Source organism: Haplochromis burtoni, unplaced genomic scaffold (genome assembly GCF_018398535.1).
Source record: "Haplochromis burtoni strain Fernald_Lab_line unplaced genomic scaffold, NCSU_Asbu1 Contig_242, whole genome shotgun sequence".
Lineage (NCBI taxonomy): Eukaryota > Metazoa > Chordata > Actinopteri > Cichliformes > Cichlidae > Haplochromis > Haplochromis burtoni.
In genome coordinates this window covers 74,237-102,223 of record NW_024582603.1, presented here as the reverse complement: position 1 = coordinate 102,223, position 27,987 = coordinate 74,237, and the positions used below count along the sequence as shown (strand labels likewise).

General features: G+C 41.0%; 2 protein-coding genes across 5 annotated transcripts; both read left to right on the top strand.

Moving 5' to 3' along the window:
* The first annotated feature begins 116 nt into the window (after positions 1-116).
* On the top strand, positions 117-10,859 carry josd1 (Josephin domain containing 1). Of its 2 annotated transcripts, none has more exons than XM_005938034.3 (5): positions 117-265; positions 822-1,685; positions 1,792-1,920; positions 4,270-4,464; positions 7,932-10,859. In XM_005938034.3, the coding sequence occupies exons 2-5, from the start codon at positions 1,315-1,317 to the stop codon at positions 8,029-8,031; spliced, it is 795 nt and encodes a 264-aa protein (XP_005938096.1). In that variant the 5' UTR covers positions 117-265; positions 822-1,314; the 3' UTR covers positions 8,032-10,859. The 2 variants fall into 2 exon arrangements, with proteins under 2 accessions (XP_005938096.1, XP_005938098.1); XM_005938036.3 differs by having other exon boundaries at positions 117-369.
* Positions 10,860-13,601: 2,742 nt separating this feature from the next.
* Positions 13,602-27,875, top strand: cbx7b (chromobox homolog 7b). Of its 3 annotated transcripts, none has more exons than XM_005938043.3 (7): positions 13,602-13,969; positions 16,492-16,535; positions 19,208-19,273; positions 21,025-21,091; positions 21,210-21,543; positions 23,120-23,350; positions 23,438-27,875. In XM_005938043.3, exons 1-6 carry the CDS (start codon positions 13,901-13,903, stop codon positions 23,308-23,310), a joined length of 771 nt encoding a protein of 256 aa, XP_005938105.1. In that variant the 5' UTR covers positions 13,602-13,900; the 3' UTR covers positions 23,311-23,350; positions 23,438-27,875. The 3 variants fall into 3 exon arrangements, with proteins under 3 accessions (XP_005938105.1, XP_005938104.1, XP_042083017.1); XM_042227083.1 differs by adding an exon at positions 18,559-18,641 and having other exon boundaries at positions 13,914-13,969; positions 23,120-27,875; XM_005938042.3 differs by having other exon boundaries at positions 23,120-27,875.
* The last annotated feature ends 112 nt before the right edge of the window (positions 27,876-27,987 follow it).

The following is a 27,987-nucleotide window of genomic DNA, read 5'->3' as shown; positions in this document are numbered from 1 at the left end:
GAACAAAGTGGGAAAGGTAGGCTTTGGCAGTCTCAGGGGAGGATCTGCTCCAGTCTACTGACGCAGGCGGTGACAGCAATATGGAGCCAGGGAGGCGCTACTGCGCATGTCCGCGACTGCACGGACGGAGAAAGAGACAGGAGAGAGCCACAACAGGAAAAAAGTGGCAAAGACAAAGGTCTGAGCACCCTTTAGGGGGGAAAGGATAGAGGAGACTCGGGTTTTAGACCGGTTTACGGCAGCCCGGCTGTGACACCAGCGGCAGGTAACGGGCGGGGAAGTGGTCGGCGAGAGAAAATGAAGTTATAAATCATAAAAGGAGGCGTTGTGGTTGTGTTTGCTGGAGACACGGAGTCACGTAGAGCAGCAGTAAGAACAACGCCAGATATCTGCTAACACGGATTAAAACCTTCTTTTCCTGCTATTAGGGGAATATATTTGCTATGTCTCCTTAACGCTGTGTAAGCTTCACATTATTAACGTGTAGCTCTTGTCAAATGTTGCTAGCTCAGTGAACAGCTTGCTTCCTCTATCCAGTTCAAAGCTGCTCGAAATGTTTACCTTCCCTTCATTTGAGCTCTGCTGACCAACTGAAGCTCTAAATAATGTAACAGCGTATTCAGTGGTGCTTCACCGTGTTGTTTAGGCCGATTTGGCAGCTATTCTTTAACCAACCATATCCGAGGTGTGATTTGGGGACTTGTGTTATTATGTGTAATAGCTAAATTATGAGGAAAAACACGTGACCTTCCTTTCCGTTTTAATACAGTGTGTTTATTTTTTGCATTTCAGTTGCTTATTGACTGTATTTTTCTCCACAGTGTGTGACTCCTCTGTTCCTGTGGAACTGTAGCTTTGCCGTCAGCAAGTCTTGGAGGATGGAAAGACCTGCTAAGCTATAGGCTTTAGATGGAAAGAGCTGTCAGCACATAGAGGATGGAGGAAGTGGAAAACGCAAAGAGTGACGGCACTATGATTGATGACACCGCTGTGCTGTTGGAGGACTAGTCTGTCATTTTGGAGCATCTAGAGTATCTTTGCTGGTTATACTTGGTCACTCATAGCGATCTTTCTGCACATCTGTCCTTTAGTGGGAAAGAGACAGAAAGAAGGTTTTGCGGTGTTTGAGAGCCACAGGTCTCATTTACCCTCCCTCCAGATACAAGCTCCTCTCTTCCAAGTGGCTGAGAGGTTATCACGCAAATGGTTGTCATGATGTTCATGTAGTGTCCTGACATTAGTAGTTGTGGAGCTGAAGGAGGTACCGGTGGAGGTGGGGGCGGCGACAGCGCTGGCGGTGGTGAACATCCAGGGATGGGAAGTGCTCCGTATCCAGCCGGTGAGTGGAAGGGGAAGGGGCGAGGCAGCCTGCAGGAGCTGGGGTGCATGCCCTGGAAGGTCAGCAAACAGAAAGGTGGTGGAGGAAGTGGAGGGGGAGGAGGAGGGGAGGCGGTGGTGGGAGCAGAGGAGAAGAGGTCCAGGGATCCCAGGGAAACTCAGCAGCAAGATCTCTCATCGTCCTCTTCTTCACTCACCTCGCCAGCTCCTCCCCAAGCTTCTTTGGTGCCTCCGGCCATTTATCACGAAAAGCAACGGCGGGAGCTGTGTGCCCTGCACGCACTCAATAACGTCTTCCAGGATGGGACAGCCTTCAGCCGGGACACCCTGCAGGAGATCTACCAGAGGTGAGACAGTATGTGGATTAAAAGTGTTAAGGTGTGCATAAAATGTTTCGTAAATACAATCTGACTAAGTGATCTGTGGACGATCCCTTTTGTCAACTTGTTGCAGGCTCTCTCCCAGCACTATGGTGACGCCTCACAAAAAGAGCATGCTGGGAAACGGGAACTATGACGTCAATGTCATTATGGCAGCCCTGCAGACCCGAGGGTTTGAGGCAGTTTGGTGGGATAAAAGAAGGTATGTAGGAGTAGCAACAAAAGAAGCCTTAGCATGGATAAATCATATTTAATCTAGTAGAAGTATTGATTTAATAGATTTATTTCCATTTGCTTAAGTTGTAACTGCAATTTGCCTCATGACTTCTACCCCTGATTGTTTCCCAAAATAGTCAATGTTAGGCTGAGGAAACCCAAACCAAAGAAAAGCAATCAGTCTATTGTTGCTTATCTGTACTTGTTTACACTTGTTCCTCTCTTATCTCGCTAGAGTGCACATATATTGTCAATACTAAAAAGGAGGCACCCCTTGTTTTCATCTCCACCTCAGCCACCTCATCAGCAGGGTCCTGAGTGATCCCTGTGATTAGTCAGTGCTTCCTGTGGTTGATAAAGTTTGAGTCGGTTTTATCAGCATTCCTTCTTCCTTCATTATCAGTCTTACATGACTGTTGACAGCAGCACCAAACACAGACTTGCTATATCGATAAAACCCATTCCTGTTTTTCTCTTTTTGAGCTCTGCAGATGCGCGCTGTTGTTTGGCATAACACAGTGGAGATTCACCTCTTTTTTGCATGTAACTAAGGCTTTACATGCTTACATGTTGTAAACATTCGGTTGCTGGCACGTTAACCGGAGACTGAGGCGAGAAAACAACGCGATGAATGGACTAGCACTTAAGCGCTCTCTCATTTTGGATTTCTCGACAAGAGAAGACATGACTTCTTTTTATTCTTTGGTTATGTTTATGAAGTTCCTGTGACCTGAGGCTGTTTTTATAACTCTACTCACAGGGGATTTTTGATGCGGTAAACACTTGCAGCCAAGATATTTTTAAGTATTTGGACCACGGTGAAAAAAGTGTGCTTAAAAGCTCCAACCCACAACTGGAGTATTTATAAATATCATTTATTTTTGGAAGGGAGCAAAATAATAAGGTCACTTATGAGAGGACAAGTGATTGATAAGACAAGGAAATCTGGTGCCCTGATCCACAGAGCAGGTTAAAAAAAACCTCTTGAGGTTTTTTCTAGCAGTTCAGCATGTGTAATGAAAAAAAAAGGTACCAGCATTGGGTAAAGAAAACGCAGAGCCTTCGTTTTAATCCAGAAATGTGAATGTCCCTCAACGAGAACCCTCACCAGACAGCCTCAGAGATGACTTATTGTCCACAGAATCACAGATGAAAAGATCAATTATATAAGCACTCAGGTTAAATAGAACAAATACTAAGCTAACATATCAGTGGGATTATAATATTTGTAAACTTCTTAAATTAATACATTTCAGTATGTGCTCAGAGTTTGTTGAAGAAAACCTGCCAGCGGTCTCAGAGTCTGTTACTCCAATAATAGACCCCGAGTTTAAGTTAGCTCTCTTTCTGGAGCAGAAAACCCACAAACTCTGAGTTTTTATTAAATCTGATTGGTTGATCGTTGTCCTCGTGTAGTATTATCATCAGTGTACAGTCAACTGTGTTTAGAAGTGTGCTCTGATACTGAAGCGTAGGTGTGGCAGGCATTCAAGCACTAAAACTTCACAGTCTCCACTTCAGTCTTCGTTTGCCAGTTAATGACAGTTTTGAATTTTGACAGATGCAAAGTTTGCAACACATGTCGCTACACAAACTGCACAAAGGTCAACGCAGTTGAGTTACACAGTGTTCGTTACACAGTGTTCGTTACAGTCATCAATGGGAACTGATAAAAAATCAAGAGTGCTTTGAAGTGCCGTAAGCATGTGTGCCATATAACCTGTTTGTTTCATTTGAAAATGGATATGCCTCCCTGGTTTGTTTAAACTTCTGGCTGCAAGAATGCTTCTCTCTGGTATTCTACGCAGTCTCTTGCGATGTCCTGTACATAGCTGAATAGCTTTGCTTGTGATTGTTACTGCGGATGGTTTATCACAGGGGTTTTTTTTCTGGACTTCCTGACTTAGAATGGACCTTTGTGTTGTGACTACACTTGTAAGTGCATTTTACCTGAACATAGCTGAAAGTTTCAATGTAAAAAAAATAAATAAATAAAAAAAAAAAAAAAAATATATATATATATATATATATATAGCTCAAGTAAATGCAAGCCCAAATAATGACAGGTAACAAAAATGCTGTATGGCTGGAGAGCAGTAGGCCCGGGTTCGAGTCCCACCCGCAGCCCTTTGTCTTCCCCTCTCTCAATCCCCACTTTCCTTTCAATCTACACTGTCTCTATCCAATAAAGGCCAAAAAAAAAATCCTTAAAAAAAGTAAATACAAATATTTTCAAATAGTCATGTAATATATATTTATTATTAGTGTTACTATTATTATTGTTGTTGTTGTTGTTATTGTTATTATTATTATTAAAAAAATTTTTTTTTTTTAGGGATGTTGGCAATATTGAACTGTCCAACGTGGAGGGCTTCATCCTGAACGTACCGTCCAATCTGCGCTGGGGGCCCCTCCGGTTGCCGCTTAAGCGCCAGCACTGGATAGGCGTCAGAGAGGTGGGAGGAGTCTACTACAACTTGGACTCCAAGCTACGTAGCCCTCAACCAATTGGCAATCCGGATGAGCTCAGGTGAGAGGGATGGGGAGTGTGTGCATGTGTAGCAGCAGCAGCTGTGTTGTTTTATAATTTTGTTGTCATAAAGTTTTAAAAACTAATAGATGTGCCAGTGGAGAGGATCTAGCTGAGAAATGTACAGTTAGCTCCATGTTAGAAGTAAGTGTGAAGCCTTGATGATGCTCTGCATGTACATGGACAACTAATGCATCACAGCTGAGTAGTTATTCCTGTTGTAGTTCTTTGAAGTCTGCTGCCTGGGGTGCATGCATAGTTATTGCATTGTAATGTAAAATCTGTAGACAATAGAGGCACGCGGACAGCCGCACGGACCATCAAGCTCATCATCTCATGACGAAATGTACCTCATAACGATTCTAGATGACTCGAGGATCTGTAAAGGCCCAAGACAGCCATGTTGATCCACAAAAATGTTCTAGCCATCTATTATAGTGATAAAACCTCATGCTACTTACTTAGAATGACCTAACTTTACCATATAGTCTTAATGTTTTATTACATATGTCCTGAAATGAATGAGTGAGATTATAAACTCATCAGAAAGTGTAGACAGAGGTCAGGGCAGAGGGCTGTGTCTTGTAGACCAGTGTTTCCCAACCACTGTGTGCCGCGAGAAATGATCAGGTGTGCTGTGGAAGATAATCTGGTTCCACCTGATTAGTACTCTAAGCCAGCGGTCCCCAATCTTTTTTGCGCCACGGACCGGTTTCTGCCCGACAATATTTTCACGGACCGGCCTTTAAGGTGTCGCGGATAAATACAACAAAATAAAACTAGTACTGGTACCGAAAAAAGAAGATTTATTCACAACACACGTGAAAACACCCAGGAAAATCGAGTTAACGATAAAAACGATAACAAAATAACGCTGAAAACCCTGAAAACCATACATTTCACACCTGAGCCTCAACTCTCGCGGCCCGGTACCAAACGACTCACGGACCGGTACCGGTCCGAGGCCCGGGGGTTGGGGACCGCTGCTCAAAGCGATCGGGCAGAACAGGTACATTCTCTTCCACTAGAGGGCAGTACAACTTCCTGCTCTAATTAAATGGGCTGCCAACTGCCAGTAAAACAGAAGAAATGACATAATAGTCATGTGAGATAATGCAGCGTGTAATAGCAATAGATAAATATTTTAAAAGAAAACATAGTCAATCTGACCTGCGTCCTGGAGAAAATTCCAGCCCAGATGAAGGCCCTAGCATGAGTAGTGGTCAGAAGAAAGCAAAAAAGGTATACTGGGGACAAACCGAACCATTCCGCTATACCTGGTGCACGCGTTGCAGGATCTTCTCTCCCCTAAGCAATAAAAATAAAGAGCCCTGCTACTAAGAAGAGGTACAAATAACTAACTAATAAACAACTTAAAATGGGTTGTTGTACACCCACTTTTACCTGATATATTTGATATGTTATTGATATGTATATATCAAAAACAAATATTTATATATATTATACATTTAACCAAACAAGTTTTCCTTGTTGGCTGCTTTAATGTTTTTGGGGGTTTTTCACTGATCATACCGAGGCTGACTCTAAGCTCTGGATAGCTTTCACTTTAATCACTTTTCCTTTGTTAGCTTCTTTAAAATGTCCATGTTCAGCTGGTCAAGGGTAATTCAAGCGTTTGATTAGGCTTGTTGTTACGAGCAGTCTCGTGGTGGGCACACCGTGGTTTACTCTGACAAACTTGGTGAAATTGCCCATTCTATACACATACTAACAAAGTCAAATCAAGGTCAGCTTTATTGTTGAAGACCATATGTAGAGGAATTTGAAATCGCAATGCTCCCATGACCCTCAGTGTACACTAAAAATATAAAGATAAAAAAAGAACATGTTAGCATGTGGTTGTAAATGTGCAAAAGACTATTTGCCTGAGCCTCTATGTGCAAGTTGAACATGCATGGAAAAGACACAGTTTAATCAGACATACACTACCAGTCAAATGTTTTAGAATTGAAAATTATGCAGTTTAATGTCTCATTGCACTCTAAGATGAAAGCATAGTAGAAATAAGCAATTGGAGTAAAAAAAAAAATATCATGGAATCAACTTATAGACCAAAATGTATTCTAAACTTTTGACTCATCAAAGTAGCCACCTTTGGCAGATATAACAGCTGAACACACCCGTGGCATTCTTTCTACAATAGAAATCAAATATTCTTCAGAAAGTTCTTACAATATCTGTTGCAGAAGTTCCCATAAATGTGTGGCAGTAGGTTGCTTTGCTTTCACTCTTCTGTCCAGTTCATCCCAAACCAGCTTGATGGGCTTTAAGTCTGGAGTCTGTGCTGGCCACTCCATGTTTTCAAGCTTACCGTCTTGTTCTTTTTTCCTGAGGTAGCTCTGGTATACCTTGGACTTATGTTTTGGGTCATCATCTTGCTGTAGGATGAACCCCTGACCAGAGGGTACTGCATGGCACTGTGGTAACACCCTTTGTACAAGTCACCGACACTGGGTCCAGCAAAACAGCTCCAGACCATCACACTTCCTCCTCCATGTTTGACAGTTGTCCTTTCGCCTACTTGATGCCGTACAAATATCTTGTGTGATGATTTCAAATTTTGATCCAGTCCATAATACCATCTTCCAGTCTTCAGTGGTCCATTGGCAATGTTTCATGGCCAGGCAAACCTCTTTGTCTTATTCTGACGTCTTAACTATAGTTTTCTTGCTGCAACTTGTCCGCTCGAAGTCTCCTCATCACAGTTCAGACTGAGACTTGCTTACTACGACCACTATTAAGCTGTGCTTGAAGCTGTTGTCCTCTGAGCCGCCTATCACGCAAGCTGTTAACTCTCAGAAACTTGTCGTCTGATTCAGGTGTGGCTTTGGGTGCGCCAGACATCTTCCATTATTAATTGCCTTTTTCTCACCATTTTTGTAGCAACACACTATTTTATGCAGCGCAATACTGTTCAACCGATGCTCAAGAGGGTATGGATCCAGTGTGTTCCAGTGTTTATGTAGACAGAGGGTTGGAACACCAGGTTTCAAGGCTGCAGAACAGTTTAAATTGTTAACCCATTTTATGTTCCATGAAAAAGGCCTTTTAGTATAATTCATTTAAGAAAAATTGCATTATTTCTTTAGTTTTGGGTAACCTTTACTTTTTTTTTTTAACCTCTGGCAGTTCATTTCAAGCTATTCACTGAACCTGAACAACTTGAATTACAATAAATAACTGGAAAAATTGGGGTGTTCTAAAACCTTTCACGGTAGTGTATGTGAAGCTGACTGGCGGGTCACTGGTTAGGGCCAAACATGCTGGTCTATCACTACATCTCCAGTTTGTGGTTTACAACTTGTTCTGCTGGGCTAAAAAATAATTCATTGAAGCTTTACATCAGCGTACACCTTGTTAATTTTGTTGTTGTTGTTTCACTTTAATCACTTTCACTTTAATTTTAAAAAATGTAATTCTTTGTTTGATTTTTATCACATTCTCAGGAAGTTTCTCCACCAGCAGCTACGAGGGAAGAACTGTGAACTCCTGCTAGTCGTCTCAGAGGAAGTGGAGGCGCACCAGACATGGCGATCTGATGGCTAAGGGTTTAACCAGCCTACCACAGCTCTAACTGGGCCAGCAGTCCAATCGCAGAATAAACGGAAGAGGAACTAGCATTGTTGTGCTCAGCCAAACCCCTTTGATGCACACTTGCAGATATATATCTACTACACACACACACACACACACACACCTTTTTTGGAGGTTTTGTTTACACAGCCATTGCTGGACAATTATCTGGCGAGATACAATGCAATGAAGGAAGCAAACACTTTACATACAGGGAGAATCAAAGAATCACAGCTCTTTCTCACGACACAGCTAAGACTTCTGAAGTGTTATCCTGTTTCTGCTATTCTTGTGGATTTTTTTTTATATTGATGCATATTTTCAATGTCAGTTTTGATCTTTTGCTTTTGTTTTTTTTCCCTTTTTACTTTTCTAGTTTCCAAAGTCATTCGAGTTCAGGCTTTATGAAAAATGCTATGTTCATGTGCCTGTCTCCTTCAGTGATCCTCCCCGCTTCTGTCATGACGTTCACTGATGTGTCTTTGTGTTTGTGTCCTTCCCTTCGTGTTGTAAAGCTCTCTTTCTCTTTGTCCGTATCACTTTCACCAAAGCGTGCCCTTCGTTGCCTCAGCGTGACTCCATCTCTGTCTTTTTCACGTCACTGGTAAGAATCGGTGAGTGATCACGTTGCCAACTTTGTATACTTCAACACCTCCCAAACATTTCTGGCACAGACAGAGCCTTTGCTGCGGAGGCTCTGCCAACACAACACTTTTATATGGCAACAAAGCAATGCAACAGCACCCTGGCCAAGTAGACCCTCTAGTGGATGTTTGCCTAATTTTCAGTCAAGCAAGACATACCATCATCACCTATCCAGTTTTTCTGAAGTCTCAAACTTCTTATAGCATGCCTTGATTAAGAAGCCAATGCCCCATGACTGTTTTTTCCTTTTAAATCAATCATTAATCAAAATGGGTCCAGCTTTAATTTAGCTTAAACACTGGTCAGCACAAGAGTCATCAACCTTCAGTTTGTCCAGTTTCCCTAAAAAAAAAACAAATCACATTTATATAAGTTAGTTTTAGTTTGTATCTTTAACCTGGCTGCTCCCAAAGTTAGAGTATCACTGCAACAGAGTTAAGTTTGCATATCCGAAAAGGTGGTGTTTACCTTTAGCAGGATTCTTTTACATCAGCATATAATAATCAATTTAGTGTGACATTTCAAATGTAAGTCTAAATGATAGATAAAAGTGTACCAGCAAAGCCTGTTCCATATTACAAAATGAAAAAACTTCACCATATTTTGTAGAGGCCGATTTGTTCCTGATGGGTTGCTTTTTTATGTATATGTATTCTACATATACAGCATATAAATACATGTGTCAAATTAGAGGAGGAATTGCTTTTGTTGTTAATTCAGATCTGCTGAGGTGCAATATGGCATTGTATTAAAGGCAAAAGAATGGGAGTGTGTAAAACTCTGTAATGTCGCCGTAATTGCCCGACACATCCCTTTCTCCATTATTTTCCTTAAAGAAACAGTAATATTTAAAAAAAACAAAGGTTACTGCACATATCATACTGATACTGAGATATCTGTAATAGGTGAGTGTCGTCTAAAAATATCAGTTAAGTCAGATACCAGTTGGGCTCTGTACGCCAGTTAACGAGAGATCATGCATATGAGGAAATAATTTTGTTTCCCTCCATCACCGACTTCTACTCAGAGCCACCAACATTTGTTAAACGTCTTCAAAGTGATCTTTCACGCAGATGACACAACAGTTATCAACCCACTGTAGCCCCCACCCTACCTCTTACTTTGGCTTGCGAGTGTCCCCACCACAGCAGTCCTCAGTAGCACTGGAGCTCAGCCTATGCAGAGATTCTCCTTCTCTGTATCCTCTCATAAATATCCTGCCAAAATACAGCTCTGAGAGAATGTCAACGATTGTCCCACCAAGTCTTACGCAGCTGCTTCTGTTGCGTGAAGTTTCAATCTGTGGAAGATTTTGTTGGTGGCTTAGGGGAAATGAAACTAAAAAAAAAGCTTGAAGATCTTTAGGAGGTGTCAGGTAAAGAAAGTGTAAGTCGGAAAGTGTCCCAAATTTCCAGCCTTTACGCGTGCTGTGGGAAAGTGTAGTGAAATGAGCCTAATGAGAGATTCTGCTGTTGTAGCTTTTCGTATTTATCAACTGTTAAAACTGTTTGCTACTATAAATGTATTGTCTGTTGACGACAATATTGGCCTTAACTTGTTTACATTGAAAGAAACATATAGATATACGTTGCTCTGAAATATTGACGGGGGGGCTGTGCAGTTTGGCGCCACTTCAGGAGGTTAATTCCAAAGCACCGACGAGAAATCCAGTAAGCAAAGAAACTAATCTGTAATGATATTTTCAGTTTTGCCGCCAAGGACTTTATGTTCTATTCAAACGTTTGAAATGACTTTTATAGGAAAAAAGATTACTTTATTTTAATGGTGCATGTCTTATTTTAGAGTGACTCCAGCGCAGGCTGTTGGCCATCACCGCCTCGTTATATCCAAGCCGAGCAATCGTCAGTAATTTGTGGAGAGTTTTCAGCCCAATCACGTCGTGACTAGTGTGGCACATTTGCACTCAGCATTTGCCTTTTTCTTCTTCTTCTTTTTTTTTTTTGCCATGACAATCCATTTAGCCCTTCCTATTAAAGGACCCTGATTGTCACTGTAATTTTCTTTTCAATAGAAATAAAATGCTTATATTGGCACTTTATGTATAAGCTGGTGTGTGGGTGTATTAAATGGGTGTCTATTTGCTTTCAAAGGGTCATTGTTGGGTTACATGTAGATTATAATGTTGCTATTCTGAGCCTCAGTGAGTGTGTGGAAAGTATGTCTCACTTTTACAATGACATGTTGCCCTTTAGAACATTTGTTCATTTCACAGGGAAATTGCGGTGCGTCAGAGAATGTAAGCCTTCATACCTTATATATTCGTCATACTTCAAGTGAAATATTTCAAATCTTTTTCCCCCCCCAACTTGATGATCTTCATGTAAGCTCATGAAAATCAGAAATCCAGTTTTTCAGACTATTTTTCTCTTGAAAAGTTTGTTCACTTCTACTCAGTTTTTTGTTTGGACTCCTTTACCAAGAACTGCTGCATTAGTGCATCGTGGCTCTGCTGAGGTGTTATTGAAGCCCAGGTGGCTTTGACCCTGTAGATGAATTCTCTACAGGGTTCAGGTCAGTGAGCTGGCTGGCCAATGAAACACAATAAGGTGTTCAACATTCGGTAGCAGTTCTGGCACTGGAGGTAGATGCTAAGTCCTACTGGAAAAGGAGATCTGCGTTTCCATAAAGCATGTCAGCAGATGGAACCATGGAGACGATTGTGTTGACTTTGGACTTCATAACACACAGTGGGCCAGCCACCAACAACATCAGCATCATCACAGACCGTGGAAACTTCCCACTGGATTCTGTGCCTCTCCCACTCTTCCTCCAAACAACTATAAGGCCCAGGGAGCAGGATCAGCCCAGCAAAGACTTTGGAAAACATTAAGTGGAGGATAGTTTTTGAACTTTTAGTTTGAAAGCTTTTCCTATTGGTAAAGACCTCACCACCGCCCAAAATAAATACCATTAATACTACACCAAATTATTAAATTAAATCATGTAAGTTTTTTTTTTTTTTAATTTTTCATTTATTTTTCTGTGAGTCCACAGTAAAATAATTCACAGAAGTAACATTTCTGTAAATTAATGATTAAAAAAAACAAAACAGGACAGCCTGGCCAATAAACTACCCAAACTCTTTCTGTAATTTTGCACATTTATCCTGTAATGTCACTGCGCCATCGCACCTAAGATCAAAGTGAGTTGTATGTGACTCGTGTGCTCTACGGCCTTAATTTCAAAATGAAGTGCTAAAAATTAGTGTGTGACTGTTCCCCGCTATTCCTAAAGATGTCTGCTTGTGGTGCCTCCTAATGCACTAACACCAGCTACAGTCCACTGATTGCAAAGCTCTTCTAACACACAATCTGAAGACTGGTCATCCTTTTTGCTTGTCCACTTTTTCCCGACAGACAGTCTATGCAGCAATGACCTTCTGTGGCTCTGGACAATTGTCAAGTCAGCAGTCTTCCTCATGATTGGGGAAGATCGCTGAGCTACTGAACAGTGGTTGCATGTGCTGAACTAGACACAGTATTGATACTGGTGGACTCAAACTCAAAAGATTTTTGTAAGTCAAAAAAATGCAATAATATAAATTATAACAGAGAAAAGAATATATTTCACCTTACATGTAATGCATATATAATAAATGAAAGCTTGCCTTTTTGAACTAAATGTGGGGACATAACAAACATTTTTACAATATTCTAATGTTCTGAGATGCACTAATAATTGTTATGTGTAGGCTGTGTGCAGACAGGAATAGGACCCAAGGTGCAGAATCCAGAGACAGATGTGAACTCAAAACAGCTTTAATGTTAAACTCAAATATAACATAACTGTTGTTACAGCAAACAGTTCACATTAAAGCTTTCCTGCATTTCAGCATCAACTCTTTGGGTATCATATTTACAGCAAAAATCAAAATAAACTTACACCGGAGGACTGACAGAACACACAGCTAGGTAAACAGTAGATCAACACAGGGCTCAAATACACAGAGGGAGCAATCAGGGAATGGGTAACAGGAGGGAAACACAGCTGGGACAAATCAGGCCCAACGAGACAAGGGGAAGCAAAACCAGACACATTAACATCAGACATGGACTTTCAAAGTAAAACAGGAAACCCATAACACAGACTGAACAAAAGACACAGACTCACATGTAGGCACTACAACAGAGGGAACAGACGTGGGACCAGGGCAGACACAGACACTGACTGGACACGGGGATATAGCAACTAAGGATACACAGAGACGCGAACTAGACAAGGGGATACAGCTGACAGGGGAGACAGAGCAACTAGAGAAGACAGAGACATAAACCATAAGACAGAACTAAAAAAAAACCAAAGACTGGAAATAATAAATAATAAACTCAAAAACCTTGGGTCAACGACCCAGGCATCCTAACAATAATGTTGTTTAAAAAAATGATAACTGCATCTGACAGCTGTATCCCTACCTCCTCTCCAACATGAAGAACATGAAGGTTTACAGTTAAACATTAAACATTTGCTTTGCAAGCCCAGACCTGCATAAAAGCAAAGTTTGGTTGGGCCCCCTATTTACACGTTAGACACCTGAGTTGTTCCACCAAACACTAAAAGGACCCTCTCACCAAGATCAAGGTCATAATTCTGTGATCAGATATGTCACAATAAAAGTACAGATTCAAGAAATCCAAGCCAATGTTCGTTTATTCCTCTACACCTCAGGTACTAACCCTTTGAAAGCTGGCTTACTTTAAGTGCATACTTAAAAATGAGCAGCTTCCATACATGTAATAACGATATTATATCATAAATATTATAATAAAAGAATGACTGTTTATACTACGGTGCTGCTGCTTTAAGTGAAGCAGAGGAGGAAAGTACTATCACCGTCTTTGGTATCCGTATACACGCTGCATAATAAGGATGATGGGGAAGCTGGTGGCGCGCGCCGGAAACGCGCTTTGGGCCAGAGCGGGCGCGCGCGAAGCGGTGTGCAGATGTGTCGCAGATTTTGTAAAGTCACTGGACGCATGGAAAGAGCCAGCAAAAGGAAGTCGCTCTGGATAAATGGGCCTTTAAACTTTCAGGAAAACGAGGCAGCCGAAGGAGACACGCGTGGAAGAAGACGTATCCGAGGGAGGGCTGTCATACGCAGTTAACGTTAGCTTAGTTTGTCGGGGAGAGGGACGTTACTTTGACAGTTAAAAGCCAGCGGACGGCGGCGTGCGAAGAGATGGAGCTGTCAGCAATCGGAGAGCAAGTGTTTGCAGTGGAATCAATCGTCAAGAAAAGAGTTAGAAAGGTAAGCGTGTAAAAAACAAAATGCGGCCAAATTATCAGCCTCTCTAGCTCTCAGCACTTTAAGGAGACACGCTTTTTTTTTCTTTTGGTGAACCAGAATGCTACTTTAAAGATGCTAATGAAAGCTTTGGAGATTAAACGAGGAGAGCAGCGTTTCTAAGCTGGTTATCTAATTGCGGAGTGTATTGAGGGAGCAGGTGAGCGGGGGATGTCCCTTTAATTTGACACGGAGACTGTTGTTCCTGTACTACAGCTTAAAGTGTCAGGTGTTTGGCTTATAAGGGTTGAAGGAGGACGCGCTATCAACCCCAAAATACTCTGCCTTTGGGCCCATTTGCTCGCTAATTGTGTTTGGGTCTAAGTTACCGTGTTGTATTGACATGTGCAGGCGCGACGCATTTGTTTACTCGCAGGGCACAGGAGTAGAGGGGGGGGGGGGGGGAACTAGTGGTTTCCACCAGTGTCAACAACTAATATACAGAATATAAATACAATGCTAAAGATCCACTTACATACTTGTTTCCCAAGTGAAATTAGCGATTTGCTGATATGTCAGAATCAGCATTTATAGCAGTCAAGAAATGAAAATGTAAAAAGTGAAGAAGAGACGAGAGAACCTTCATCCATGTTATAACTGTTAATGTTGCATAGTTTGTCCAACAGAGTTCTCTGCAACATCATAACAACAACCAGCAACCAGTGGATCTGAGTGCATCAGGCGGGCAGCACATGTATAATCCCCAACTTGTTGTGACAATAAAACAAGATTATTTTTAAACTGTATTCATAAATAACGACTAACATTAAAGTCATTTCTTGTGTAGTATATTGTAGTAGTATTAGTATAGTAGTCGTATGTTGATATGTTGGACAATATATCAGATTTTTAAAACATCAAATATCAGTAACAGTCTTTAAATTCTATATTGGCTCTAATATTTATGTGATCTTATTACAAGGTTTAGAAATGATAGGTAATAAATGTATTTATTACAGTCAAACATATGAGGTGCTTTTAATCATACAGTCTTTTTTTGTGTATGTGTAACTAGTGATTAAAATGAAGTCGGGGAAAAGCGGTGATTTCACCGACTGAGAATACCGTTGAGAGCCTGGAAGTTATTATTGGATGATGTCACAGAGGATGACTAATCTGAGTAGATTCGCTAGTATGTGGAAAACATACAATACATTTTGAATTGTGTTAATTATAGATATCTTCTGATGACATCATGGCAACATCTTCCTGCACATTTAACGAGAATGCGACGAGGCCTGAAATAGATAAGAAATAACAGATCATCATTAAATAAACTAATTTAAAGTTTGATTTGTTCCATTTCAGATTTGTAGTCATGCTACTGTGTTTTCATGTGATATACTTGTATAATGTGTTACATTTAGGATTTCTAATGTTGTTTATATAGTTTCACACATAAAAGCTTAAAAGAGACAAACTTACTATGTACCACAAAGAAAGAAACCACCTCTGGTTGTAGCAAACTGCACATTTCAATGAAATACAAGACACTGATGGAAAAGTTACTGTCACGGTTCTGGGTCAGGTTCGACCCAGCATTTTGAGTTCTTATGTTTTGGTTTATTTTTGAATGATTGTTTTGTTTCTCTGATGCTATGATGATTATTATTATTAGAGTTCCATGTTTTTTGTTTATCCGTGTTTAAGGATTTGTTGTTTCATGTATTGTTTGAGTTGCATGTGTTATATTCTGTCTGCCTCTCTGTCTGCGTCTTTGTTTAGTGGTTTCTTGTTTCCTGTTTTATTGTGAAGGTCTGTGTCTCATGTGAGTGTGTTCAGTTCTACTGCTCCCCTATCTCGTATAGTCCAATTTCTCCCTCCTGTTGCCCATTCCCTGATTACTACCCTGTGTATATTAGCCCTGTGTTTTCCTGTGCTCAGTGTCGTGTTGTACCATCAGATTATGTCTGTGTGTTTCTGTTCTTAGTATTCAGCAGTCACTTCATGTTTTGTCTTCATGCCAGCAATAAAGTTGAGGTTTTAAGTTGTATTCAGTCTCGCATTTGGATCCTCCTCTCCATCCACCTGCACACAGAGCCCTGACAGTTACAACCTTTATGTGTTTGACATTTTGACCTGAACAACCTGATACCATCAAATCTAACTGCCTGGCCCCGCGATATCACATCCAGGCAGTTAAATCAGTTTAAATGTGAAAATGCTGCACAGAATAGCGATGCACTCCCTTAAGTTGCATCAAAATGAGACATTGTGCATCTGAGAGATGAGGTAATTGTTGATGGGCTGATTTCATTGTGCTTGGCAGTGGTTCCCAACCTGGAGGTGAAGGTGCTCACAGTAGGTCACAAGATCCACTGAGTGGAGGAAAAAAGAGAAGAGAGGAGCAGAAAGTTGTTGGTTTTTTGGGGGTTTTTTTGCTTATAATTTGTTTCTTCAATTACTTAAACAGTTCAAAACAGGGGTGGGGGGGGGGGCAAACACTACTCTCTATTTGAAGCTGCTCTGAAACTTTGTCTCCACAGGGGAATGTGGAGTATCTGCTGAAGTGGAAAGGATGGCCTCCAAAGTGAGTATGTAGATTAGAAGAATAAGATGGATAACATGAAATGGAACTGAATGTGACTCAGAGTGGTCTGCAAAAGTCTTGAGCCACCCCTCATTTTTTTTAAAATATTGTACTTAACAGGACCCAGTTTTGCCTGTAACTTTTTGAAAGTGGTTTTGAACAGTAGTCCTTTGGCTTTCTGAAGGTAAAACACAACTAGCATCCAAAGAAGAGCTTTGGAGTATCCTTCAAGAAGCCCGGAGAGCTATTCCTAAAGTTTAAAACATTACAAGAAAGCTTGCCCAAAACACTTCAAACTATATGAAGAATAAAGTTGGTCCTATTATATATGGACCTTATGGCTTGTTAAAAGTGTGCAAACTTAGATTTTGACTACAGACTGAATTTCTGTGCATTGTTGCACATGTTACAATAATTTCCAGCACCTGTTTCTCATATTCCTAGCAAAATATGAAGAAATGCCAGTTGGGCCAAGACTTACTCTCCACATAAACACACTGTTCAACATTGCAATCAATCATATTTATCTTTTTAAAAGTATATAAACAATGCATCAGATGTTGTGAAATTAGAAATGTAGTAATTTGTTGAAAAACATGCCCATTTTCAATTGGATGCAAGCTGCATCTTTCAGAAAAGTTGAAACAGGGACAACAAAAACAGGATGATCTCATGACAAATCAGTTAATGTACAGTAGCAGTATGATTGGATAATAGGACATCCTATAGGCGAGGTCTGTGCTTTGGCAGTTTGACACTGTAAGAATGTTTGTCAGAGCAAAATTGCAGAGAATTAGAGGATTTCATCACATATGGTGTGGCGTGGTGATTAGCACTGTAGCCTCACAGCAAGAAGGTCCTGAGTTCCATTCCACCAGGCTACCATCTGGCTCGGGCCTTCCTGTGTGGAGTTTGCATGTTCTCCCTGGGTACTCTGCCTTCCTAAGAATGCAGTTAGTGGGGTTAGGTTAATTAATGATTCTAAAGTGCCCATAGCTGGGAATGATTGTCTCTCTCTATGTGTTAACCCTGTGACGGACTGGCGACCTGTCCAGGGTGTACCCTCCCTCTTGCTCTATGGTACCTGGGATAGGCTCCACCCCCTACGACCCTGACAAGGATAAGCAGAAGAGAATGGATGGATGGTATTCAGAGAAAAGCTATGCAGGGGAGAACCTGTATTGAATGACCATAGTTATCAGGCTCTTAGATAGCTCTGGATTAAAGATTGACACAGTCTTATTGTGAAAATCTTCAAACTGTCACTTTCTCTAGACGTAAACTCACTTTGGATGGACTGAGGCAAAGGGAAAATTTGTTTTACGGTCTGATAAGGCAGAATTTAAAATTCTTTCTTGAAAATATGGATGCTGTGCCCTCCAGGCTAAAAGGTAGAGGAACTGTTTGGTTTGTTATGAGCACAACAAGATGTACAGTGGCACAGTTAATCTGCACTTCTGCTAAGGCACCATTAATGCTGAACCATACTATAGATTTTGGAGCAATCTATGTATACTACCATCCAGACCACTACTTCTTCAGGGACGGGCTGTTTTATTGTAGAAGAGAGTAACAAACTGTTTTGACATGTATTACAGCAGAATCAGTTTCTAATAAAGAGCCATCATTATTAAAGAGCCATAGAGACATATTAAAAAGCAAGAGGAAGGAGTTATATATCAAGCAACAGTGGGTAAATACTTTCCTTTCTTGACTACAGCAGCTGCTTTTCTCAGTCCCTAAACAGTTAGTGTTGTTAAAAGAACACAGTGGTGCTCATCCTTATGATCCAGCTTTTATTGAAATATGTTACTGACACCATGCATGAATTTAAAATGAGAATTGGTTTTATAATAATAAAAACCTCTCGATCAATTAAACATTCAATATGTCGTCCTTGTTTTATTTCAACTTAAATACAGGTTTTAAATGGGATTTTTTTTGTGTATTGACTTTGTGGGAATGGGGTTGTGTATACTCTGACCCACGACAGCATTAAAACCACCTGCCTGATACTCTGTAGGTCCCCTTGGTGCTGCCACCCATTGGGGCATGGACACAGGATCTCTGGGAGTGTCCTTCTTTGGGCCCTGTTTGGGTTGTAGGGTAGGTCCTCTTGTTCGATTGTATTGAGATCTTGGGAGCATGGAGGTCGGGTCAACGCTTTGGGATCTTTGTCGTGTTCCTCGAGTCATTCCTGAGCAATTTTTGCAGTGTGCACGGGCACATTATTCTCCCGGGGTAAGCCGCTATCGTCAGGGAGTGTAGTTACCATGGAGCAATATTTACATGGGTGGTACGTGTCAGGTGACATCCACATGAATGTTAAAATCTAAGGGTTCCCAGAAGAACTTTTTATTGTATGCAGACGATCAGTGTTTTTCACTTAAGCTGTCAGTGGTTTTAATGTTGTAAATATCAACATACTAAAAAATATAGAAATGCAGTTTTGAAAAGTTACACCAGGGCAAGAATTTATTTTAACTAGAGTTCTAAAGTTTGTTTTTCTGATTTAGAAATACAATAAATACACTGTGTCAGCACTTTGGCCTTGTTTTTAAATGAATTAACAGACTGATTTTAATTACCTAAATGATTATAATAATAAATTATTTATGGAGGTCATTGAAAAATGAAGAAAGCTTTTATATATGGTTTGCATCCTCCTACAGGTACAGCACTTGGGAACCTGAGGAACACATTCTGGACCGGCGCTTGGTTCAGGCCTACGAAGAGAAGTAAGGCTGCCTTCAGCCACCATTTGTCATTTATTTTTTCACCTTTGTACTTTGCTCCTTTATTTAACACAAACTGACATGCAGAGTCTAATTTTTGTTTATAAATGTGTGCATATATATACGTATATAGATACAAATTATATTATATTTTTAGGGTTTCCCCTTGGAGGCAGTGTGTTATCAGTCTGATATCTGTCTGCACTTGAATGGGGTCAAGTTGGCAGTTGCATACACTCTGAATCTGATAATCCAGCAGTTTTCCTATATTGCCAAAAGTATTTGTTCATCTGCCTTCACGCACATATAAACTTGACTCACATCCCATTCTTAATCTATAGGGTTTAATATGATGTTTGCCCACCCTCTGTAGCTTCAACAGCTTCAGATCTTCTGGGATGGCTTTCCACAAGTTTTATGAGCGTGTTTATAGGAATGTTTGATAATTCTTCCAGAAGGGCATTTGTGAGATCAGACAATGATGCTGGAAGAGAAGGCCTGGACGTTGTCACTTGGCACAATGCACAAAGTACTGATCTCCAGGCAGTCACCAAACCCAGACTTGTCCATTGGTTTACTAGACAGAGAAGAGGGATTTAGGGATGCAAAGGGTCTGGGCTGCTCTAGAGTCCAGTGGCAGCGTGCTTTACACATCCTTATTCAACGCTTTGCATTGGGCTTGGTGATGTAAGGCTTGGATGTATCTGCTTGACCCTGGAAAACCATTCCATGAAGCTCTCTACACACTGTTCTTGAGCTAATCTAAAGGCCACATGAAGTTTAGAGGTCTGTAGCGACTGACTCTGCAGAAAGTAGGTGATCTCTGCGCAGTATGTGCCTCAGCGTCTGCTGACCGCACTGCTACCGCACTGCTGATTTTTCTTGGCTGAGTTGTCATCCTTTCCTCCAGTCGCTTCCACTTTGTTATAATAACACTAACAGTTGACTGTGGAACATTCAATAGCAAGAAAATTCCACGACTGGACTCATTGCACAGGTTTCATCCTATCACAGTACAATCCTGGAATTCACTGAGAGCGACCCATTCTTTCAATGTTTGTAAAAGCAGTCTGCATGCCGAGGGGCTTGAATTTATACACATGTAGAATTCAGTTATTTGGATTTACAAATCATTATAAATCATCAAAAAGCACATATAAAAACATAGACAGAAATTTGCATTTAACTATGACATTTGAAATAAGACATAAGATTTCTTCTTATTTGTTTGTATAACCTCTAAATTGGTACTTGGTTCTATAATCATATACATGTTGGTGATTTCTGAAAGGAGAATTGCTAAACAACATACACACACACACACTCAGACACACATATATAATTTTTTATATAATTTTTGGACGAATATTGAAGTAAAGCATGTAGGTAGTCTCCTTGGGCAACACTGGAAGACTATTTTTAGAAGCCTCCTTGAAAGCCCCTCTCTGACCATTTACATTTGTGCGTCTGCAGTGATTCCAAAATGTCACAATCGCAACCTTTCAGCTTGAATTAATTAAGGAGGGGCCAAAGTTGTTCGGTGGTGAGCAACAGTTGTGTTGTTGTTAATGCACAGTGTCCCTATGTATGATGGCACACATGGCGTAGTTTGAGTGGTTGTTGTCTAATGTAGTACCTCAAAGCTTCCCAACATTACAGTACAGCTCTTTTCAGACTTTCTGACCCCGAGTCAGAACGCACAATTTGGCTTGGATGCTTTTCCTGCCTGACAAAGGTCTGCTTGGTTTTTCCAGAGAACAGAGAGAACGAGCTCTGGGTCCCAGAAGGAAAGGAGCCAAATCCAAAAGAATCCTTCTGCAGGTAAAGTTTGGAATTTGATTAAAAATTATATATATATAAAATTCAAACTGTGTTTCTCTCATTGGGGCCTGACAATGATGTTACTCTTTTTTTCTTTTTCTGTTTGATCTTGATTCAGAATACTGTCTACACCATGGATCTCCGCAGCGCTCACAAGATTCCCGAAAAGCCTGCACCGCGCCTGCGTCTGTCTCTGACACGCTCTCTGCTCCCCGAGGATGACCATCAGCCGTACAGACAGGAATCACAACACAGACTGAGGAGGAAGGAGTTCAGATGCTTTCACTCAAACCCTCCAAGTCCAAGACAAGAGAACTGGGAAGAGCATGGAGAGGAAGACGAGGAGGACGAGGAAGAGGAAGAGAACAGCATGGAAGATGATGAGGACAGGGAGGAGGAGCAAGAGGAGACTCAGAAGAACACAGCAAAGGAGAGCGATGGCATTTTAAATGGTATGTGTGTCACTTGGTCAGCCAGTGGACTCTAATCAGCTGCGTTTGCCTCTGGGATGCTCTCATGAAATGACAGGAGGTCAGGGGCCAGTTAATAAACAAGCAACTGTATTTAATAGATAAAAAGAATGACTTGTCTATCTTTGTTATTGCTTTTTTTAATTAACTGACTACATTAACTTGATACGAGCATTGACACCGGGTTGTTTTTGTCCCAGTCAACCCTCACTGACTAGTCCTTTTCTAAGGTTTTAAGTAGCTTGTTCTGCTGTTTGGAGTGCAAAGACCCGAGTCAGGGGGAGAGGGGCTTAAGCCCATCAATCAAGTGACTAACACAGAGAGAAGAGCAACCACACACTCACGTTTACAGGTGGCTGAGAATCACCTACTATACATGTCTGTTGTTGCAGTTCCTGTTGTTTCTACCTTGCTGTCCTTCTGATCAACGATAAGTCCCATCCATGTGCAGTTGTTTTTCAATATGAGATACCATCCATCCATTTTCTTCTGCTGATCCATATCAAGGTCACCTCTCCCACCCATCATAGGCTGGAAGATGGGCTACACCACCTTTCAGCACTTCTAGTTTAACTCTAGTCTTTTTTCTTCATCCTCCATCTCTCTGTTCTGTAAATGTATTGTAGTGACAGAGCATCTCCCAGCTGTCAGCAGACTATCATGCTGTTCTCTTAATGCTAGTGTTATCCAGAAGGGTGTCCAGGCCACAGTTTAAGTCTGTGAATGCACAATTGTTTGTGTTACAAATTTTCACACATCTACTCAGGCTATCTCCTGGGCTCCTTCCCACCCAGCTGCAATAACACATACACAGGATAGACCCAGAACTCGCTGGAGAGAGTATGTATCTATGTTTATCCTGCTGCAACCCTGATCCAAGCTTGAATAAGTGGAAGAAACTGGATGGATAAATTGTTTATGTTTGATAAATATTGTTTTGCCCCGATAAAGAGAGATGGTTTGGGATGATTGATCTGTCATTTACTCACTATGAGTCATTAGTTATTATAGTAATTAGTGATCATTAGTTATTATTAATCTCTCTTGTGTCTTTTGTTGTCTCTCCAAAAACTATCTTCTTTCTACCCTCACCTTTTCCCCTTTCTGTGAAAAGGGAGTTTTTCTTTCCCACTTTCGCCAAGTGCTTGGTCAAAGGAGATTGTGTGATTGATGGGGTGTTCTGTATTATTGTAAGGTCTGTACCTGACAATATAAAGCACCTTGAGGTGACTCTTGTTGTGATTTGGTGCTATTTGAATTGAATTTAACGGGGATTGCCTCCTCTCCTAGTTCAGTAACAGGGAGCGGTCTTGTTGATATTCACTGTTCTGCATGATCGTGCAGTAATCCCAACCGTAGTGTGCTCTTCTGCTTTCTGGGAAACATAAGCAGCCACGTGCACTCTGTTTTGATGCATGTTATAACATGCATCAAAACAGATCAGTCAAGGCAAGCTAACTCAGAACTCGAGTGGCAGCCTTGATGCAGTAGTTGTCTTAGTGTAAATGTACACTTTTCACCTTCTGCCTTTTTCCCTCTGTGTCCCTGCCTCAACCAGGACATGAGAGGACAGACGGCTGGAGCTCCACGGGACCAGACGAGGGCACCACATCAGAAAATATCTGGAGACCCGTCATATGTCCGGGAGAAATAACTGTCACAGACATCACCCTGAAATCCCTCACAGTGACTTTCCGAGAGTCAAGAGTGGCCAAAGGCTTCTTCAGAGACTGGGGCCTGAAAGTCTGAATGCTGGAAATGGGGTTGGCCGGTTAGCAGTGGAGGCATGGTGAGAGGGAGCTGGAGGCACCGACACAGTAGGTAAAAGGTGCCACAGTAGGTGTTTTCACTCTCTCTCTGCTTGTCTCATTGCCAGCCTCTCCCAACTTTCTGAGTGGTACATTTACATGCACAGAGTCACCTGAATATAAGCTGATCTCCAGGTAAAGTGTTATTTTCATTGTTCTTGACACTTTTCCTACAATCAGACTGAGTTGCCTTGAATAAGAAGAGCATTACATCAATGTTTATATTAAGAACAGGATTTAAAACTTGAGTAAATCCTGAAAGGAAGTTATTTTGTTGTGGTTCCAGTAGAATGAGAGGCTTATAAAGTGATGGCCACAGTAAGGACCTTCTGACCAAAACTTAAAAAATGGCCACCATACAACTTGCGTAGCATTCTCATGCATTAAATAAGTGGATCAGCCACAGAAGAAGTCCATGTGGTACTTCATGTGGACAACTGCAAAAATCTTGCTCTGCTCCATTTTTCTAAGTGAATTTTCATTTTTTATGACAACCAAGACAACAGAAAAACATGGAAAGCTACATCTCCAGAGAGAGAGATGAGGTTATCCAAACACAGGTCCAACACAAACGTGATGAAAAGACAGTACTGAATATCTGTGAAGGCATTGAATACTGGCAAAATCATTTTGGTATCTGTTCTTTCCTTTGCCACTGGAGCAAAGACTGGGCCACATTAAGTATTTCAACTAATCATGACCAAGGTACAGTCAGAAACACTGACAGATCAAATGTGAAGAATGTCCAGACATCTGGAATCAAACAGCTGGAAATGTGTGGAGGTAAAATGGCTCAGAGTTTACTTGTATTGTTGGCATTGCTTAATGCATAGATGTCCAAAGTAAAGTTCTCCTCTAGAGATGTCTTTCAAAGAAACACAACTACAGTCGCACAGTAGTGGATAGGGGTTTTCTTTGTTACCCCAAGGTATAGTAAAGATGCAAAACACATTTCTGCCACGACAAACCATTTGAAAAGTCACATGCTTCATAGTTAGTTTACCAGGTTTGGCAGAGCGGCCAGATCGCACCAATCCATCCAAGCTGTCAGTGGTGGGTCATTGGTTATGGCTACCTGACAGTACTGACAGGCACCGTGAAACCAAAAACTTAGTTGCTTTGAGAATGAAGTATTTCTTCTCCTTGATGTCCCAAATGTCCAAATTGTTGACCCATGTGGATTCAAAATCCCTGTAACTGTTTGAAATTGCATAAATGTTCATCCCGGAGGCATTCAGACAATGATGGAAAACAAGTAAAGTAGCGCTCCCGCAGGCAATTCCATGGTTTTAGTGATGGAAACACAGAGCTCCGTACTTTACGTGGATCCCAAGTTATGACTGAACACTGTGAATCGAGAGGATCTTACCTTTCATGCAGAGTCTTTATTTTTGAACCTTGTAAAGTTGTAAAGGAACTCCAGCGATGAAGTATATGTAGTAGTTTCACAGTTTAAAGTAGCACAAAACTGGAAAGTCAAACAGCCAATTCCTTTGATATTGCACTTTTCATTAGCGCCTGAGCAAATTTCTTGGCTAAATGTTTGACCTTACATTAGATCGTCTTTTTCCTCTAAGCCCATTTGCCCCATGACGAGCAAAATCCACTGACAACTCCCCACCAGCGTGATCTGAGTTTGCCATTTATGTTTGTGTAATAGTTATGGGCTTTTGTTTTTGTTTTTTGCTTTAGACGTGTTAGCTTTAGAGGTGGTTCAAATTTGTCTGGCCTCTACCCTTTGACCTGTTCAACCTGGGTATCCCTACCAGGAGCCTCTGCTCCCACTGGCACAGCTCTCCTGGTCAATGAAGCACACAGGCTACATTAGTAAACATGTGAGGAAGAGAAGGGAGGAGTTCTCTGTGCATGTAAACGGAGCCACACTAAGCCAGCCTGACTGGACTCAAACATTTTGTACATACTCAGTGAGGTGGGCTTAGGCGTCAGACCCATACTAACACACAGTGCTGTACCTGTAACCTGTAAACTCATAGACTGTTACTGCTGTACAACACGTGGCTTTAGTCTTGTATGCGTTTCAAAATCCTCCGAGAGAAGATTTGATCCGCCTGCATGCCTTTCTCCTCCAGTACAGTTACTATAGCGATATAAAGACGGTGTAGTCTTCTCTGTTCAACTAGCTCTTCATCTCCGCACATATAGCCCACCATACAAGTGACAAATTTGTACCAAAATGAGAAACTAAATGAGAGAATGTATTAAGGAATTGCACTGTATTAGCATCATAGAGGTTTGTGTGTCCACCGGGAGGCTCTCTTTGCAAAGACTGATGGGTAGTTTCAAAGGCAAAGTTTTAAAGCTGCTACCAGCTGATGTTTCGCACCAATATTCAGTCCCTTTTAATCATATCATTTGCACTGTCCTTATCCATTAATGTGATTCTTTTAAAACTGGAAATGCCTCATTAAGTCAATTACCAAAAGGCTAAAAAGCCGGGGTAATGCATTTAGTTTTGTCAACCGTGTAGCGTTCCAGCACAACTTTCAGAAAATGTGCTTTTCGGCTAATAAAACAGATAATATTAGTAACCCATCATCTAACAGCCGGCTAAGGCTCTTAGCCAGTGATAATGTCATTTAATAATGCAGGAAAACCTTTCAGTTTTAAACAAATGGTCTCTGAAAACAAAGAGGGACTAACGTGGACATTAACATGTAAAACTGGACGAGAGTCTATACTTTAAAATTTGAAATGGTATAACTACATGTAGAGTCTCTTATGTTGGAAGCTGTAGCAGGCTTTATAAAACACTTTTCCAAACTGTATAAATCCCCAGTCACACCAGCCTAAAGACCAATAGGAACCCAAAGTAATGTGCGTAGAAGAATGCACATTTTTCCAGAGGGACCGGTGGTGTCTGAGGGGCCGCCAACTGATCTCTAGCAACCTGTAATTGGTTATCTCATAACATAAGTATCTGTAACATGATATATTCACAGTACTTATGAGTAAAAGGTCATTTTGGACCAGGCTAACCTATAGATAGGGTGACCAGATCCCAAGAAACTGAATGTGAGGGACACGTCAGCGATGCTGAGAGGTAGTCTGAAACGTTCATATCCAACCACAAAATAAAAATACAATAAATTGTTCATGTTCCAACTCTCCCAGTAAGTAAATACACTACTGAAAAAGAAAGCTCAAGTTTGTTCTTATGCTATGATGTGATGGGCTTTATATACTCCTGTATTCTTCTTTTTTATGTCTCTGTTATTCCAGTAGTTCTGTTTGTATCATTGCATAGATTGGACAAGGAATCAAAGTGCTGCACGGTCCCACATAAGGACGGGCTTCTGGTCACCCGAGTAGGTTTGGCTTATTATTTTACATTAGTTTCATCACCGGGTTTTGCTTAGAGATTCCTTCTTTCGTCTGCATTTCCATGAACATTTCTTCTAATGTTGACTGAAAAAGTTGAGTTTTTGCAGTTCATACATGACTTTAAACTAAACTTTAAAACACCACCTCGCTTCAGTTCTGCTAAAAAGAGATGAAAATCACAGAAATCCAAATCATTTAGATGATATTAAAAACGATTAAAGATATCAACGTTCAAAATGATCAATTCCATGACAGCTGAGCAGCCAGCGGCTCAAATAAATGGAAACCTTGACAAATGATTGCGATGTGTTAATCAAAAGTGGAAGGTTTGAGTTATCAGGGAGCGACACTGAATGATCAGTATTACAAATTCAAAACAAACTAAGAAGTAAAGCCTAACTCTGGACCCAGCAGGTCAGTCTGACTCCACAGGCTTCCACTGGGGACGCAGGAGCCGATGTGATGTGTCACATCTATGGAATCTCCCACAGAGGCATCGCATTGGTCCACATGTTGTTTATATCACACTGAGGATTGATGGGTCAGCCTCTCATGATCTTCAAACTGTCTCTGTGTGACAACGAGCTGCAGGGAATGGAAGTGCCTGATGTTGCCTTTTTTTTCTTTTGTCTGTGGAGCTTTTAGGGCTAATACTTCCCTTTTACACACACACATTAACACACCTTTCCTGTCCCAGTTTTTTGTTTGGTTGTTTTTTTTTTGTTTTGTTTCTGTATGTCTGGATTTCACCATCCTTCAATGATGTTACTAAGACTTGAAAAACAAGGCGACGCGAGGAGGAAGCCGGAGAGGAAACGTGTATTTTTTGGTGGTTATTTTTCTACATTGACCTGAATGTATATTTATTCTTTGAGGGTGTATTTGTCACTTCGATGACCAACAAGGATAGTTTTTTATACAGTTTGTGATAACCACTGAGCTCATGCCATACTTCAGTGTTGCTGACATGACGTAAAAAGCACCTTGGATTTGACGTTGCCTGACGTGGTTGCTCGCGCTGCTTTCGTCCACCACTGAGCGAAGAACCTTGCACTTTATTGTGATGTAACCCTACAGATTACATGCTCCGGTCTATGAAGTGTCATCGTGTATAAACTATTTCTATGGTACTACTAAAATAAATGTTGCTCATGTTTAATATCATTTGAAGTCAGCCTCTTGATTATTTACAGTGACAAGAGTGACTTTTCCCAGGTGCAGTTTTGTGTCTAAAGGTTATAACAGATCTACAGTGGGTCGACATGTGGTGTCACTT

Bases quoted from the DNA above. Each gene is read 5' to 3' on its own strand.
- josd1 (XM_005938034.3), top strand. From the start codon at position 1,315: ATGGGAAGTGCTCCGTATCCAGCCGGTGAGTGGAAGGGGAAGGGGCGA. The intron at 1,686-1,791 runs GTGAGACAGTAT...AACTTGTTGCAG, and splicing joins CTGCAGGAGATCTACCAGAG to GCTCTCTCCCAGCACTATGG. The intron at 4,465-7,931 runs GTGAGAGGGATG...TCACATTCTCAG, and splicing joins GGCAATCCGGATGAGCTCAG to GAAGTTTCTCCACCAGCAGC.
- cbx7b (XM_005938043.3), top strand. From the start codon at position 13,901: ATGGAGCTGTCAGCAATCGGAGAGCAAGTGTTTGCAGTGGAATCAATC. The intron at 16,536-19,207 runs GTGAGTATGTAG...ATCCTCCTACAG, and splicing joins TGGAAAGGATGGCCTCCAAA to GTACAGCACTTGGGAACCTG. The intron at 19,274-21,024 runs GTAAGGCTGCCT...TGGTTTTTCCAG, and splicing joins GTTCAGGCCTACGAAGAGAA to AGAACAGAGAGAACGAGCTC.